The sequence below is a fragment of the Leptonotus elevatus genome, chromosome 2 (assembly GCF_054856555.1).
Source record: "Leptonotus elevatus isolate MCC_2025b chromosome 2, RoL_Lele_1.0, whole genome shotgun sequence".
NCBI classification, from domain to species: domain Eukaryota; kingdom Metazoa; phylum Chordata; class Actinopteri; order Syngnathiformes; family Syngnathidae; genus Leptonotus; species Leptonotus elevatus.
Genome location: NC_141240.1, coordinates 26,282,261 through 26,300,023, shown reverse-complemented (window position 1 = coordinate 26,300,023; position 17,763 = coordinate 26,282,261). Strand labels below are relative to the sequence as shown.

The 17,763-nt window shown below is 41.9% G+C and overlaps 2 protein-coding genes across 3 annotated transcripts; both read right to left on the bottom strand.

Moving 5' to 3' along the window:
- Positions 1 to 186: 186 nt before the first annotated feature.
- On the bottom strand, positions 187 to 11,387 carry LOC147179376 (uncharacterized). 2 transcript variants are annotated; one of them, XM_086067754.1, is made up of 3 exons: positions 10,871 to 11,387; positions 9,919 to 10,243; positions 187 to 2,300 (listed from the first exon to the last, which is right to left on the bottom strand). In XM_086067754.1, exons 1-3 carry the CDS (start codon positions 10,992 to 10,994, stop codon positions 2,210 to 2,212), a joined length of 540 nt encoding a protein of 179 aa, XP_085923880.1. In that variant the 5' UTR covers positions 10,995 to 11,387; the 3' UTR covers positions 187 to 2,209. The 2 variants fall into 2 exon arrangements, with proteins under 2 accessions (XP_085923880.1, XP_085923879.1); XM_086067753.1 differs by lacking the exon at positions 187 to 2,300 and having other exon boundaries at positions 8,079 to 10,243; positions 10,871 to 11,383.
- A 723-nt stretch (positions 11,388 to 12,110) lies between these two features.
- Positions 12,111 to 13,621, bottom strand: LOC147179375 (uncharacterized; the record flags this gene model as incomplete). The annotated part of the gene is made up of 2 exons (XM_086067017.1): positions 12,111 to 12,586; positions 13,021 to 13,621. Coding segments are annotated over 2 exons (1,077 nt in total), but the record flags the coding sequence as incomplete, so codon positions are not given.
- Positions 13,622 to 17,763: the final 4,142 nt, after the last annotated feature.

Below are 17,763 nucleotides of genomic sequence, written 5' to 3'. Positions count from 1 at the left end.
AGTTGAAATCTGTGAACAAGTTTGCCGGCTTTATTTCAGAATTCTGAAAGACACAAAGAAGCCCGCTCAAACAGCATCTGGTCCAGAAGTGTCCCTCTCAAATCACACTCCCTTATTTATACAAAAACAGCCCCCCCCCCCCCTTTCGACAAAGAAGTACCTTTTGCTCAAACAGACCTCGAGCACCACATGTGGAATTTCCTGCCAGCCACCATAAAACCCCACACAAAGTCCTAAAAACACAAAAACCTTTGAGGCAAGAGATTGTGCCCCCCTTTCATCTTGTCCTGTCAGCAGAGTGAAATACAATTTGATTATCTTACATTCAGTTATTTTAGTCCACAACAGATGTGGGTAAACAATTGGCCCCCGGCGCCTCCTAGCACCAGGGATTCACGCAGACGGCCATTTGGTTTTTATTTACAGACACCCCTCATTTAACCTTACTTCCCGAGGGAAAAGAACAAAGACTATAGATTGACTAACATGTGAATGAACTGTTATCTCATTATTACACATCTCTAACTAATATCAAAAACAATTAAAATATAAATTGAAACAGAAAAACAATGTTAATAATCTAACATTCCCTCATTTGAACTCAACACCTTTTGACATTGTTTTTTTTTTTTACCAGCCGGATCTTCATCCCCCTCATTTGAAGCAACAGGAGACATGCATGGATTAGCAGAAGCCACCATCATATAAGACGACTTATTTTGTACATCCTGTTTTTCAATATCAGTGATAATAAGTCTTTGACAAAGAGAACAAATACAGGGTACACAAAAACAAGCACAATATCCTCTTGTATTCGAAGGCAACTTATCAAATATTCTGTTGTCGCCACACCACCAGTATATATCCGCTCTGGATCTTGGTTGAAACTTCTGTCCCACATCAATTGTAGACACGCACTGGGTGATTTGATTTAGTTTTCCCAATTGTTCTCCAGTACCTGTCATTTTTATACATGAAAAATTACCATTTGCAACTGTGTTTGAAAATATTGGTTTAGTTGTCTGCCAATTGACGAGGGGATACACCTTATTCCATTGAGAGCATTTGACATCGGGGATAGTCTTATTCATTAGTTCCATTACACAGTTATCATCTATTTTAGCCGGAATTACCCTCAGTAAAGGACGTGGACCTACACATACCACACAGTTTTTTCAGAGGCACGAGCCGCTTCGTTCGCCAATAATAGCCAATTGTTACTGCTGCCGGAAAAATCCTGTCATAACACGAAACCTCTCAATTAACTCATCAGTCGGTACACTAAACGCCTCCACCCCGGACTCCATTGTATATTTATTCATTTTTGGCTGTTCTAACTTACTCATAGTCTTATTTACACATACTAAAATGGGAAAATATGGATCAGGTCCGGCGAATAAAGCCCATAGTAAGAGCCCATAACAAGAGGCGTTATATAGCGTTGCATTATGTGGCCGTAAATTTCCTTCAGGAAGAGCAAAAGTCAATTTGAGTAGACCTCCCAGTTTTCTCAGTGTTACCCTTTTGCTAAAGAAAATAGCCTCCTCACTAGTTCCCGGTGGCCAGTAACTTCCGTCCTGGGCAGTTATAAAAGTACTCCAGTCTAGCTGTAAAACATGTCCTGTCAAATACCACCAGTATTTTACCCAGTCTTTCCCTTTAGTCTGCTTTCCTCCTCTGAATCGTTTCAAAGACTTAATTGGAATTTTAACAGAGGTGTTTGTGTTTGGAGCCACTATCACAGTAATTGAGTTATTATAAGTCCAGGATATGATCCAGGGAATGTGGGGAGGATCAATACCTCGCTCAATACGATGTGTTGTAGTTACATTCAAAGTTGGAGCAAGGAGGTCACAGAAATACCAAATCAGCATCAATGTCATCATGGGAAGATGTGTCCTAATGTAACAGCGGTTGGAGATGTTTTCTCTCCTCGAAGCTATCTTGTGATGAAGTTCTTTGTTAAATGAAAAGAGTGTCACGGTAGTTTTTCTCTTCTTTTAGAATCTGGGGTAGACTTCTCAAATTCTTCGATCTGTCACCGGGATTATTCTGCCCGAAAATGTGACTCTTCGTGGAATGATTGCCCAAGAAAAGGCACTTGATTTGATTTTGGTTGACTGATGTCCTTCAAACGGCCGCTCCAGAACCGGACACTGGGTCATCAGCTGACGTGGCTCCCCGTCAGAGGTGATAAGATTGATGATCATCAGTTGATGATATAGCTGAGCCTGGGACGTTTCCGGCAGCCTTGTAGACCAGTTGTGGAATGTTGTCTCCTTCTCCTTCCCGTCATCAACCTGAGAGCGAAACATGTTCATTTAGTCTTCTCATAAACTCACATAAAGGAGAAAAAAACCCTGATAGTTTTTGTTAGTTGGGATTAGTAAATGTTATTTGATTAAGATCCATAGGTTCTGTGCTGTTGGAACAGGAAAAGATCTATTTTTGTGACATTGAAATACAGCCCAGCCTTTGATTGAGTTGAATGGCATTCGCTCATTCATTAATACAACAGACAGAGCTTGTAAATATTTATTTTTTAAATAGATTTCATATAATAGTAGGTAATTTTTTACCACGACATTTACTGTTCTAAATTTGCATGACTGTGCCTTTCACCATCCTGAAAGGAATCATTTTACTAGCATATCATATAATCTCTTGCAAACACTGGGCTCCAAACATTAAATTTTTCAATTGTTTCTGAGATAAAAGATATAATCTAATATAATTACCTTCATTTGGCGATATGCATTATTGTCTTCGCTTGCTTCAAACTTACTTTGTTTCCGCTCGATTTCCTCTGGTAGATTTCTTCATAATCAGACTATGGATTATCACTTCAAAACCTTTTCATATTTTAATCTACTAATTCGTCTACATTGGTTAATTTCTTAAACATAAATTGTCCTATAAACACCCTCATTTTGACAAAGATCCACTGATCTTGTCAAACACGTCAAGATAAAGGGAGGATAAAACAGACCTTGTAGCTCATAAATAAGGAATACCAGACCATAGCTTTCCGCAAGACGTAGTAAATAACACAACCCTCTAAATCAGGCTGTGAGGTAAACGAGAGACCTGCAGGACACTGCAATAAAAATGAGCACAAGCAGATACAATCTAAGACACTAGTATATGAGGACTTCGGGGACATGAAAGAATAGAGGTAACCACATTAATCTAATTCAGGATACGAATTCCACAAAACCAACAAATATCTACCCTCTCAACGAGTAAAACAAAGGTTCATAATCAGAAGCAAAAATTAAAAACAATACTCCTAGATGTAAGCAAACTAAAAAAAAATCTCAAACAGCTAATCAACCTCACCTCTTCTACAGAGTAGTGGGGCTCGTAAAAAACACAGCACAAAAAATATCTCTGGGATTCATAAATCACAGTGCTGTGAGAATTTTTTTTTTTTTTCGAAAATTAGCCATCAAACTCGCTGTTATTTGTCAAATAACATTAACTCAGTACGATAAGATGTATAGTTCAAAATTATGTATATAGAACACATACTTTGATAATATATATTCATAATATATGCTTCTGTGAAGACTTCTGGGAAGGCTTCTACTCATTGCTGCTCTTTTTATTCTATTATTCTTTCTATACTGTAGCTGCAGCTGGACGAAGTCCAGGAAAAAGTTCCCCACGGGGAAAACAAAAGTATATCGCATCGTATCAGTTAAATTCCCATTGTACCAATTCAGAAACTGATTCTCCCAAGAAAATAGGCAAAAATTTAGTAGGCCCTTCTCAATAATAAAATAGAGGAACTAAGATTGAAATTAATTTTCCCAATCCCTCATTTCAAATTCACATGTCGTTTTCAATTTTCTGAAATACCTTGCTATAGATCACATTACCCCATCCAACACATTAAAAATGCCTTGCATACAACCCGTGTAGCATATCAATGATTGAAGGGTCGCATCCCAGTTGGACCACCAGCTTTAAGTAGTCAATGTTCAGTCCTGGCCAGCAGATGTCAGGGCGGCGGTTGTCAGGTAATGTTCAAAGCAGGCATTTAGATTTCCACTGGATGCAAAACAGCCATAAGGGAGAAGTCACTGGAATGAGGCGTGCACACAGTCATTGGGCATTGAGGAATTTGAGCACCATGTTTGTTGGTCACAGAGGAATGACTTTGTTGCGGCGTGAAGCTCTTTGATCTCTGCCACGTCCACCCAGACGCTGGAGGTTGCTGTCTGCAATCATGGACCCGATGACACATTTCGGCCCTCCCAGGCGCTCACCCAGTCAAATGAATGCTCTCTTCTGATCCAATGCACTTAAAATGCCAGACTGAGGATGGTGGGATCATAGCAAGATAGTTCACTTCCTGCTTTCTCAAAAATGTTTCAACTATACCATAACTTGTTTTTCGGGAATGCCCTTCAAAATAGCCACTAGAAATACTTGCAAATACAACGTATCAGCAGAGCTGGGCGCATCCCGTTCGCAGATAGTCATCAAACCCCCATCTGCTTTGGGACTTAAGCATCAGTTTCTGAAATGACACACTCAGAGAAAAAAAAAAAAAAAAAAAAAAAAAATTAAAATCATTATTATCATGCCGACTTCAAAAACATTTATAACTTCTTATTCAACTATCTTAAATCTAGCCACAGCTGTACAGATGTAGGTATAATTATGTTAACTCAATATAGCTCAATACAAAATACCATTATATTTCCATTATTCTTGATTCATTTGCCTCGAAAAGAGAAAGGTAACAAGTTAATTGTCTGAGTAGTATAGTGTAAAAGACTGTCAATACAGTCACTAAATAAAAACACTAATCTAATATCCTTCTACAAGAACTCAGCAATATCCTTCAAAAACTGTTACTTATTTTATGTTTTATCATTCTTCTCTTACCTAGAAAAGAGAAAAACTCACATCACGAGGACACATGACTAACCCCCAACTCACACACACAGCCCCCCCCCCCCCCCACCCGTTTTTCCGAGACAGAGGGGGAGCGGAAAAAAGTCTTAGCATTATCACATCGCAAAACCTATTTTACCACATTCCTATTCGAAAAACAAACGCCATTATCACATCAGTCTCATCTTACTCAAAACCAACTTACAGTTAAGGATATGGAAGAAAAACAAACAAAATCTCCATACCCCATTTCTCACTCACAATCACAACCCACCAGGGTAGCCCCCACCTTTGGTAACTAGGTCACACACGATTACTTAACAAGTCTACCAATTTCCAAGTACATACGCACACCCTCTTCATTCATTTTAAAACAATAAACGGTTTTGTTCCATCAATTCGCTATCTGCAAATCATGCAGCATTCAAACCGCAGTTTTATACGGAAATTCAGTAAACGGGTTAATAGCTTCAAACAAATCACCCACGTGCGGTTCAGCATATGCCGGAGGAGAAATAATTTTAGCATCAAAATCAGCCACATCATTATCACCCGCTTCTACCAACGCCCCTCGAGCGATCCTAACCGAACTGCCCATTGCCAACATTCTAGCATTCTTCATCATCTACCAACGCCCCTCAAGCGATCCTAACCGAACTGCCCATTGCCAACATTCTAGCATTCTTCATCATCTGATCCACATTTCTACAATTTCGTCTTACTCTCCTACCCTTCAAGGAAAATACAAAAGTCTGTCGTACCATTTTTTTCCAGCGAAAGCCGTTTGTTCACGCATGCCAATTCCACCGCTTTCATCAGAGCTACTAAACAAACCGCGGAAGTCAACGGTGGGAACCACCCCTTGTCACAGGCAGCCGTCATCCAATCCATTAACAATGTTTTCATTTTTCGCGGATGTTTTTCCGGCATGGCTACGACTGCAACCCCGGAAGCATTCTTAACTTGTGCATCCAAAAATAAGTTCCCACTATGAACCGGAAGTACATTAAGGTCAAACCATTCGGTGTCACGGTCGAAATCGCCCTCCATTTGTAGTTTATTCACCACTTCAGTTTATATCCTACACAAGTAGTATTAATATTTATTAATGCAGTGACGTCTCACTTGTAGTATGATAGATCAACGGGTTAAATTTATTCGACAACGTTATACAATTTTACAGGCGCCCACAAAGACATACACACATCACAGATGTCGTGAACATACATAAATAACAAATCACGTGATCTCCCGATCGCAAATACAGCGGTACAAATCCAATCCCCACTGCAATCGACCTGATCTCCCAAAACTGTTCAATTTCAACAGGGCGCGCAATTTTAAAATAACTTATCACGTGTAAAAACGGACGCTAATGTATAGGCATCATGAATTACCCAAAAAAGCGGTCCTCACCAACAAAACTGCCAAGGCAGGCGCGCTACCATAATCTCTAGAATTCTTAGCGAAAGAAAAAACAAATCTTCCACGTCATCCCGCAATCCTCTCAATATTCATAAAAACAACTATTATGGTCTATCGAATCCTTGACAGCGGGACGTAATAAAACAAAACAAATTAATAAGCCGCTGCTTCTTCCTGTATCAAACTGCGCAAAACATTTCAGGCCAGCACTTTCGTCACAAAATGCTTCACCCCACGTACGTGTACAGTTCAATGTCGTAGGAATTAATAGAACGACATTAAACTACAACTTGTTCATACAGACCTCATGTAAAATTTTAGACAATTTAGAAGACGAAAACCAGCTGCAGCGGTCCCAAACAGACAGAACTTCCCTACGTGGATAAAAGTCTCCACTTACCGTACTTAATTATTTAGGCGCCTAGAAGTTCCGCCCGTCCGTGAACGCTGCAGCTCGCAAACATCTAGAACGTCACCATTCCTTCAAGAATTCAGCGTCAGGGGTCACCAATTGTTGGAAATCGTTTCTTTGATTTCCTGCGTGTTCAAATGAAACTCAAAGTTGAAATCTGTGAACAAGTTTGCCGGCTTTATTTCAGAATTCTGAAAGACACAAAGAACCCCGCTCAAACAGCATCTGGTCCAGAAGTGTCCCTCTCAAATCACACTCCCTTATTTATACAAAAACAGTTTCCCCCCCCTTTCGACAAAGAAGTACCTTTTGCTCAAACAGACCTCGAGCACCACATGTGGCATTTCCTGCCAGCCACCATAAAACCCCACACAAAGTCCAAAAACACAAAAGCCTTTGAGGCAAGAGATTGTGCCCCCCTTTCATCTTGTCCTGTCAGCAGAGTGAAATACAATTTGATTATCTTACATTCAGTTATTTTAGTCCACAACAGATGTGGGTAAACATTTGGCCCTCTGCGCCTCCTGGCACCAGGGATTCACGCAGACGGCCAATTGGTTTGTATTTACAGACACCCCTCATTTAACCTTACTTCCCGAGGGAAAAGAACAAAGACTATAGATTGACTAACATGTGAATGAACTGTTATCTCATTATTACACATCTCTAACTAATATCAAAAACAATTAAAATATAAATTGAAACAGAAAAACAATGTTAATAATCTAACAGTGTCTACGCCAAAGCTGGCTGGAACGGAGTATCATCGTCACGTGGAACATACGGCAACTCCAGCTGGACAAATCTCATGGCCGGGGAAAACCATGATGTAATAATAAACAAAAATATCACGCTGAACGATATATTTACCAGGAGAACAAAAGAGACATATTAAATCTGCATTTGGACGAATAAGAAATACGTATAGTACTTGTACAGCGGTAGGAGTGTCCAATCAGGAGCTCTGTATCACTGTTGAGCCCCCTGACTAGATGTATTTAATTGGCCTTTTACTTCTTTACTATTTTTAGCAAATTATAACTTGTATCTATTTTTTAAAAGGTTTAATCGGTCAAAGTGCTATTTCGAAGTGGCCGGCATCTAGTCTGGCTCTGTCAGAGTTTAGTGGCTGCCGTGAAGAAATCTTCTTGTTTGCTGTGTGAATCATTTAATGAATTGTTTGCCCTTATACAAAGTAATTGCAGCCTACTATAGGTATATTTCTGCAAAGAATATCATGGCAAGACAAATTAAACGTGGCAAGATATGTGGAGTAAAAAAACAGAGGGCGACAAAATATACAGACAACTTAAATAACTTTGCAACACGGAAGAAGGACCCCATTAGCGAATTTATTAGGAAAACGGATAACAGAGAGGCATGGAGGGCCATGATCACGGATGTCTGTAGCAGACCTGGTACATGAAGAAGAAATATACGCATATAACAGGGTTAAGTCAAGACGCATACAAGTACACAGATCCTTCGTTCATTCAGCGGTAGACAGGATTTCTGCACCATTTTAAAAGTCAATCCATAAATGAGTTCATATCAAGCTTCATTAATCACGGCTATTCTCACCAGCACACCTGTGCCTCTTAGCGTTGGCATTACGTGAATATATTTGACCACAAAACGGAGCAGGCAAAAGGCTTCTCTCTAGTGTGGGTTCTTGTGTGCATTTTAAAAATCGCCTGTCAGAGAAACTTTGACCTCAAACCGAGCAAGCAAAAGGCTTCTCTCCAGTGTGGGTTCTTGTGTGCCTTTTTAAGAGTTCTTTTTGATTAAAACATTGACCACAAACCGAGCAAGCAAAAGTCTTCTCTCCGGTATGTGTCCTTGTGTGTTTGCTTAAGTTTCCCTTGTGAGCAAACTTGTGACCACAAACCGAGCAAGCAAAAGGTTTCTCTCCAGTGTGTGTCCTTGTGTGTTTGCTTAAGTTTCCCTTGTGAGCAAACTTGTGACCACAAACCGAGCAAGCAAAAGGCTTCTCTCCAGTGTGTGTCCTTGAGTGTCGGCTTAAGTCTCCCTTGTGAGCAAACTTGTGACCACAAACCGAGCAAGCAAAAGGCTTCTCTCCAGTGTGTGTCCTTGTGTGTTGGCTTAAGTTTCCCTTGTGAGCAAACATTTGACCACAAACCAAGCAAGCAAAAGGCTTCTCTCCAGTGTGGGTTCTTGTGTGCCTTTTTAAGGGTTCTTTTTGATTAAAACATTGACCACAAACGGAGCAGGCAAAAGGCTTCTCTCCAGTGTGTGTCCTTGTGTGTTGGCTTAAGTTTCCCTTGTGAGCAAATTTTTGACCACAAACCGAGCAAGCAAAAGGCTTCTCTCCAGTGTGGGTTCTTGTGTGTCTTTTTAAGGGTTCTTTTTGATTAAAACATTGACCACAAACGGAACAGGCAAAAGGCTTCTCTCCAGTGTGGGTTCTTGTGTGCATTTTTAAGTTTTCTTTGCGATTAAAACATTGACCACAAACGGAGCAGGCAAAAGGCTTCTCTCCAGTGTGTGTCCTTGTGTGTTGGCTTAATTTTACCTTGCGAGCAAACTTTTGACCACAAACCGAGCAAGCAAAAGGCTTCTCTCCAGTGTGTGTCCTTGTGTGTTGGCTTAAGTTTACCTTGCGAGCAAACTTTTGACCACAAACCGAGCAAGCAAAAGGCTTCTCTCCAGTGTGTGTCCTTGTGTGTTTGCTTAAGTTTCCCTTGTGAGCAAACATTTGACCACAAACCGAGCAAGCAAAAGGCTTCTCTCCAGTGTGGGTTCTTGTGTGCCTTTTTAAGAGTTCTTTGCAATTAAAACATTGACCACAAACCGAGCAAGCAAAAGGCTTCTCTCCAGTGTGGGTTCTTGTGTGCCTTTTTAAGATTCCTTTTTGAGTAAAACATTGACCACAAACCGAGCAAGCAAAAGGCTTCTCTCCAGTGTGGGTTCTTGTGTGCACTTTTAAGCTTGTTTTGTAAGCGAAACGTCGGCCACAAACTGAGCAGGGAAAAGGTTTTTCACCAGTGTGGCTAATCATATGTCTTCTCAAATTAAAGTTGCTGCCAAAAGATTTTTTACATAGAGAACATTCCCAACGTTTGCTGCCAGTGTTACATGTCACGTCACCGTCAGACTGCTCATCATCAGTGTGAGAAGAGTGTGACGCGTCTTCAGCATCTGACATTAAAGCTAACCGGCTGTCTGCTTGTGATCCTCCACGGTGGTCCTCATCATCTTCTGTTGTTATCAGTTGTCTTGAGCTGCTGCTTGAAGGCTCCGCCCCTTTGTTGTTTTCATATAGACATTCATCTTTAGTCTTCAAATGGACATCAGTCCCGGGCAACTCTGTGAACTCCTCCTCCTCTTTAATGTATAGCGGCAGCTGCTCCTCTTTATTTATGTTGGGAGGGTGTGGCTGCTCCTCTTCTTTAACCTGGAGAACCTCCAGGTTCTCCTCCTCTTTCACGCCAGGGAAGTCTGACTCCTCCCGCTCAGAACAAAGATATATTTCACAGATGTCTGCGGGACACAAGAGACACAAGGTTTGGTAAATTCCCTTTATTGTGGGGTTATGTATTTTATATTTAAGATTATCACATGGGCCACGTGTGCGCAATAATAACAAAGCCGGGAAAATGTATGTGTGTATATGTGTATGTATGTACATGTATGTGTGTAGAAACAACAGATTTGCCTCAGCTTGTAAAAAATAAAAATTCTGTGGGCCTTGAAAGATCAGTCAAAATGCTTAAATCGGCTGGCACTCACAGCATCCCTTTTCTGAAAACGTCTGGCAGTCAAAGAGTTAAGATTATCACATGGGCCAAGTGAGCGCAATAATAACAAAGCCGGGAACACGTACGTGTGTGGAAGTGTGTATGTATGTATGTGTGTAAAAACAACTGATTTGCCTCAGCTAAGTTGTTAAAAAAAAGGAGCAATCGCTTAGTGCTGTGTACAAGTGACAGACACAACGATGTGAAAATTGAAAAAGCAGTTCTGAGAAACTCAATTAAGATCAGAGTAATGTACCAAAGCGACAGACAAAAACTGTAAACGCAAGGTAACACAGTGGCCGGATGAAGATTCCTCTCAAAATAAATAAATACATAATGTTGAAAAGTGATGAATAAGCAAGCGACAAACCTGCTCTGTTCAACACAACACGAGGCTGCTTGCGCACAGCGTCCAGCAGCTGACGTTGTCGCTCGTTCTCCTCCTGTGCTCCACAAAGCTCTTTTTCGCACGTCACGTTCGTTGCAGCACACATATTCACGATATCGGCGACACTCTATGCTCACACTTGGCGTCTGCTGAGCCAATTAGTCGCTAACAAAACGCGTCTCCTTTTTTTGTGGTGGCTAGCAAGCTAAGCAAAGCTAAGCTAAACAGGGCCGAGAGATGTCGACGAGCACTGTCTGATACGAATGTAAGCAGACACGAAATGTAGTAATTATTTTAGACTCCTCTAAAGTAGCGACGCACGCACAGTGTCGATATTTAAGTCCATTCAGTCCGAACTCAAGAAGGATCATATAGCGAAGCGCAAAAGCTTGCGTGTCAACGCCAAAGCGAGCTGGAACGGAGTATCGTCGTCACGTGGAACATACGGCAACTCCAGCTGGACAAATCTCATGGCCGTGAAAAACCATAATGTAATAATAAACATAATATTACGCTGAACGATATATTTACCAGGAGAACAAAAGAGACATATTAAATCTGCATTTGGACGAATAAGAAACACGTATAGTACTTGTACAGCGGTAGGAGTGCCCAATCAGGAGCTCTGTATCACTGTTGAGCCCCCTGACTAGATGTATTTAATTGGCCTTTTACTTCTTTACTATTTTTAGCAAATTATAACTTGTATCTATTTTTTAAAAGGTTTAATCGGGCAAAGTGCTATTTCGAAGTGGCCGGCATCTAGTCTGGCTCTGTCAGAGTTTAGTGGCTGCCGTGAAGAAATCTTCTTGTTTGCTGTGTGAATCATTTAAAGAATTGTTTGCCCTTATACAAAGTAATTGCAGCCTACTATAGGTATATTTCTGCAAAGAATATCATGGCAAGACAAATTAAACGTGGCAAGATATGTGGAGTAAAAAAACAGAAGGGGGCAAAATATACAGACAACTTAAATAACTTTGCAACACGGAAGAAGAACCCCATTAGCGAATTTATTAGGAAAACGGATGACAGAGAGGCATGGAGGGCCATGATCACTGATGTCTGTAGCAGACCTGGTACATGAAGAAGAAATATACGCATATAACAGGGTTAAGTCAAGACGCATACAAGTACACAGATCCTTCGTTCATTCAGCGGTAGACAGGATTTCTGCACCATTTTAAAAGTCAATCCATAAATTAGTTCATATCAAGCTTCATTAATCACGGCTATTCTCACCAGCACACCTGTGCTTCTTAGCGTTGGCATTACTTGAATATATTTGACTACAAACGGAGCAGCCAAAAGGCTTCTCTGCAGTGTGGGTTATTGTGTGCATTTTTAAGTGTGGTTTTTGAGTAAAACATTGACCACAAACCGAGCAAGCAAAAGGCTTTTCTCCAGTGTGGGTTCTTGTGTGCATTTTTAAGTGTGGTTTTTGAGTAAAACATTGACCACAAACCGAGCAAGCAGAAGGCTGCTCTCCAGTGTGTGTCCTTGTGTGTTGGCTTAAGTTTCCCTTGCGAGCAAACTTTTGACCACAAACCGAGCAAGCAAAAGGCTTTTCTCCAGTGTGGGTTCTTGTGTGCATTTTTAAGTGTGTTTTTTGAGCAAAACATTGACCACAAACCGAGCAAGCAAAAGGCTTCTCTCCAGTGTGGGTTATTGTGTGCATTTGTAAGTGTGGTTTTTGAGCAAAACATTGACCACAAACCGAGCAAGCAAAAATATACAGACAACTTAAATAACTTTGCAACACGGAAGAAGGACCCCATTAGCGAATTTATTAGGAAAACAGATGACAGAGAGGCATGGAGGGCCATGATCACTGATGTCTTTAGCAGACCTGGTACATGAAGAAGAAATATACGCATATAACAGGGTTAAGTCAAGACACATACAAGTACACAGATCCTTCGTTCATTCAGCGGTAGACAGGATTTCTGCACCATTTTAAAAGTCAATCCATAAATGAGTTCATATCAAGGCAAAAGGCTTCTCTCTAGTGTGGGTTCTTGTGTGCATTTTTAAAATTCGCCTGTCAGAGAAACTTTGACCTCAAACCGAGCAAGCAAAAGGCTTCTCTCCAGTGTGGGTTCTTGTGTGCACTTTTAAACTTGTTTTGTAAGAGAAACGTCGGCCACAAACTGAGCAGGGAAAAGGTTTTTCACCAGTGTGTCTAATCATATGTCTTCTCAAATGAGAGTTGCTGCGAAAAGATTTTTTACATAGAGAACATTCCCAACGTTTGCTGCCCGTGTTACATGTCACATCACCGTCAGACTGCTCGTCATCAGTGTGAGAAGAGTGTGACGCGTTTGCAGCATCTGACATTAGAGCTAACCGGCTGTCTGCTTGTGATCCTCCACGGTGGTCCTCATCATCTTCTGTTGTTATCAGTTGTCTTGAGCTGCTGCTTGAAGGCTCCGCCCCTTTGTTGTTTTCATATAGACATTTATCTTTAGTCTTCAAATGGACATCAGTCCCGGGCAACTCTGTGAACTCCTCCTCTTTATTTACGTTGGGAGGGTGTGGCTGCTCCTCTTCTTTAACCTGGAGAGGCTCCAGGTTGTCCTCCTCTTTCACGCCAGGGAAGTCTGACTCCTGCCGCTCAGAACAAAGATATATTTCACAGACGTGTGCGGGACACAAGAGACACAAGGTTTGGTAAATTCCCTTTATTGTGGGGTTATGTATTTTATATTTAAGATTATCACATGGGCCACGTATGCGCAATAATAACAAAGCCGGGAAAACGTACGTGTATACGTGTATAGATGTGTATGTATGTACATGTATGTGTGTAGAAACAACAGATTTGCCTCAGCTTGTAAAAAGCATAAGCATAGCGTATGTGAGTTATAAACAATGATGTTGTTTTCAGAGCCAACCTAGATGTCCCTTCCCCCTGACCACAGTGATGTTATGCAGAGATCAGATAAGAATTGAGTTTGTTTTTCAAAGCAGACCTGCTGGCCCCAGTTTAAACAAAGGAATCTAATTAACACATTCGCTTCACACCCCCACATCACCTTAAATTCTCCCACAGAGACATACTGAGTAAATTAAAGCAATTTTGTCCACTTCTTAATAGTAATATTATAAATCAAACAGTTATAATTCAATTAATTCATTTCAATCCTCCTTTTGGACTTGACAAAGTCCAACATACAGAATAATTAATTAATTTCACAGAAAAATTCCAGCGAGGATCTTCATCATCGCAAACGGCAAGCGCAACATTAAGCAATGGTTGTGTGGGGGAAGTAGTTATCATTAAAACATCCCTTTAGCAGGAGAGGAGGTAGTTTAGCAGTCATATGGCATTAAAGAACAATTTGATATATTAAAAGATTTCTCAGTGGAATAAGCATAGCGTATGTGAGGCTTAACACGAAATGTTGTTGTTCAAGAAAGAGTGTCGCGATGCAGCAGCAGATGGAGATGCGTTCCCACTTTGAAGCCATCTCTGGTTTTTCTTTGTTGAATGAGAAAATTACGTTGTCAGCTTTTTGCAGAATCCCAGGGTAAATTGCCTGCAAATGTGACTCAATCGTTGTGGAATGATGTTCCCAATAGGGGCAGCTGGACACTGGATCAGTAGACGTTGTTTTCCCAGTCGGAGGTGGTGAGATTGCTGAGCCTGGGACGGATCCGGCAGGCTTGTAGACCAGATGTGGAATGTCGTCTCCCCCTCCTCTCTGTGCAGCGAACTGCACAAGATGTCCTCTCCGTCACCCTGTGGGGTCCAGTTCACCTTGGGTGCAGAACATTTTCATTTAGTCTCTCACAAACCCACATCAATTTTATTTGGAGAAAAAACACCTGATAGTTTTTGTTAGTTGGGATTAGTAAATGTTATTTGATTAAGATCGGTAGGTCCTGCGCTGTTGGAACAGGAAAATATCTATTTTTTTTACAGTGAAATAGAGCCCAGCCTTTGATTGAGTTGAATGACATTCGCCCATTCATTAATACAACAGACAGCTTGTAAATATTTATTTTTCAAATGGGTTTCATCGTCTGGTCAAATTTTTCTAGAAAACCCATATAATAGTATGTAAGTTTTTACCACGTTATTTACTGTTCTAAATTTGCATGAATGTGAATCTCAACCCAGGGAAATCACTCCGGCCAGAACGTGAACACCCTGGGGAGAGGCCCATATATATTCATATCATATATAATCTTTTGCAAACACTGGGCTCCAAACATTACTTTTTTCAATTGTTTCTGAGATAAAATATATAATATAATTACCTTCATTTGGCGATATGCTTCATTATTGTCTCCGCTTCAAACTTACTTTGTTTCTGACAGCTTGATTTCCTCCTGTGGACTTATCACATTCAGACTGTGGATTATCACATTCAGAATCACCCAGTCAGTTGGAGTGGAGGCCGATACCCCACAACCTTTTAATTTCGTTTTTAATCTACTAATTCGTCTACATTGGTTAATTTCTTAAACATAAACTTTCCTGTGTACACATCCTCCTTTTGACAAAAGATCCACTCTGATCTTTTTCAAACCGCAAAGATAAGGTCACCAGACACACAGCATGTGGCCCATAAATAAGGATCATCAGATCGGGGCCTGTCAAACAAACCTCAAGCACCACATGTGGCATTTCCTGCCAGCCACCATAAAACCCACATGAAGTCATAAAAGACAAAAAAGCCTTTGAGGCAGGAGATTGTGATGTAAAACAGAGCCCTAGCTACGTCCACACAATGTAAATAAGTGTAAGCAGATGTAATTGGAGACACCTCAGTGTGAGGACTTGGGTCAAAGAAGAAGAAAAAAAAATAGAGTTAAGACAATCCCATTAATCCATTTCAGGTTACAAATCACACAAAACTTCCAAATATCTGCCTTCTCACCGAGTAAAACAAACGTTTTATAATCAAAAGCAAAAAAAATTACAATACTCCTAGATTTAAGCAAACTGAAAATTATTCTCAAAATGCTAATCAACCCCACCGCCTCTACAGATTAGTGGGGCTTGTAAAAACACAGCAAAAAAAATAAAATAAAAAGAGTAACATCTGTGGGATTCATAAATCACAGTGCTGTGAAAAAAAAAAATAATTAACCAGCAAACTCGCTGTTGTCGGTTCCACTTCCAAGATTTCAATCCAGAAACTGGGATTTAAAAAGAAAATGGACACAATTTAGTAGACCAAATCCAACAAGCATCAAATAACGGAAAATAGAGTAATTAAGTTTAAATTAAATTTTACCAAATAACCTATCACAAATTCACATATGTTATTTTCAATTTCCTAAACTGTGTTGCTATAGATCACATCTCCCAATCTGACACAGTACAAAGTGCAATGCATACAATCAGACCAAAATACGACCTGAGGGGCAAATCTCAGATGACCAGAGAGCTTTGAGTCAACAACTGGAGTCAATATCCATTCCTGGCCAGCAGATGTCAGCAGCTGTGCAGGGCAAAGTTCAAAGCAGGCCTGGGCTTTCACTGTGTTGCTCCCAGGAAGAGTTCATCAAGGCCGCAGGAGGAGATTTCGAGATGTCTTCTCAAAAGATAGACTGGACATTATGCTCAATCCCAAAACAATGCATAAGAGTCATTGAACAGTCACTGGGCGTGCGTATACACGGTGCACCATCCCATATGCAGGCTGCGGCCACTTCACCCCTCCGAAAGCAGCCTTCGTGCAGCTTGCCGCCCACTCATTACACCAAGCAGAGCAGGAGAACGCTGTCCGCAATCGGGGCCCAATAGCTGTCACGATCTGTCACGGTTGAAGTTGGCTGTCACGAAACGGAGTGGAGGACCCAAATGCAGGAAGGTAGGAGAGCCACGGCAGTGATGCTGATAACTTAGTTTTAATCAAAAACAAGGAAACACAAAATCACGCCCGAGGGCGGATAAAACAGCGAGTAGTGTGGGATACAGAGTAGCATCACGGAGTAATAACCCGACACTCTTTGCTGCTTCTGTCAGACTTTTATCTTGGCCTGACGAGCTAATGGGCAGCAGGTATGTTTGGCGGGATCCGCCCTCCAGCTGTTTCCCCAGCAACTGCAAGGGAAAACAAACAGCTGACCCCAATCATGACAGTACCCCCCCACTAACGAACGCCCCCAGGCGGACCACCTGGCAGAGAAGGGTGCGACGAATGGAAGTCACGGACAAGTCCTCAGGACCGTACCCCTCCCAGTCGACCAGATACTGCATCCCCCTGCCACGCTTTCGAGATTTCAGTATGGCCCTAACCGTGTAGACAGGCTGCCCGCTGACGACCCGGGGAGGCGGTGGGGGCGCGGCCGGCGGGCACAATGGGCTGGCAGAGACAGGCTTGAGCAAGGACGTGTGGAAGACTGGGTGCACCTTGAGTGTGGGTGGCAGGTTGAGCCGAACTGCCACCGGGTTGATCACGGAGTCGACTTCAAATGGGCCGACAAACCGAGGCCCCAGCTTCTTGGAACTCCCCGCTAACTGCAGGTCCCAAGTGGAGAGCCATACCTTCTGTCCCGGTCGGTAGGATGGTGCTGGGATCCGGTGCCTGTCCGCGAGTCGCCTGTTGCGGGCCCTTGTGCGGCACAGGGCCTTCCTGGCGTCCCGCCAAATCCTGCGAGCCCGGCGGAGGTGGATATGGACCGAGGGAATGGCAACCTCGCCCTCCTGGGAAGGGAACAAAGGGGGTTGATAGCCATAGGCAGCGTTGAACAGGGACAAACCTGTGGCAGAGCACACGAGGGTGTTGTGGGCGTATTCGATCCATGGAAGGTGGGATGCCCACGAGGAAGGATGCTGATGGCACACACATCGGAGCGCCGCCTCCAAGTCCTGGTTAGCTCTCTCCGTCTGCCCATTTGATTGGGGGTGATAGCCCGAA

Bases quoted from the DNA above. Each gene is read 5' to 3' on its own strand.
- LOC147179376 (XM_086067753.1), bottom strand. From the start codon at position 10,994: ATGTGTGCTGCAACGAACGTGACGTGCGAAAAAGAGCTTTGTGGAGCA. The intron at 10,244-10,870 runs GTTTGTCGCTTG...TGTGTCCCGCAG, and splicing joins TGTTGTGTTGAACAGAGCAG to ACATCTGTGAAATATATCTT.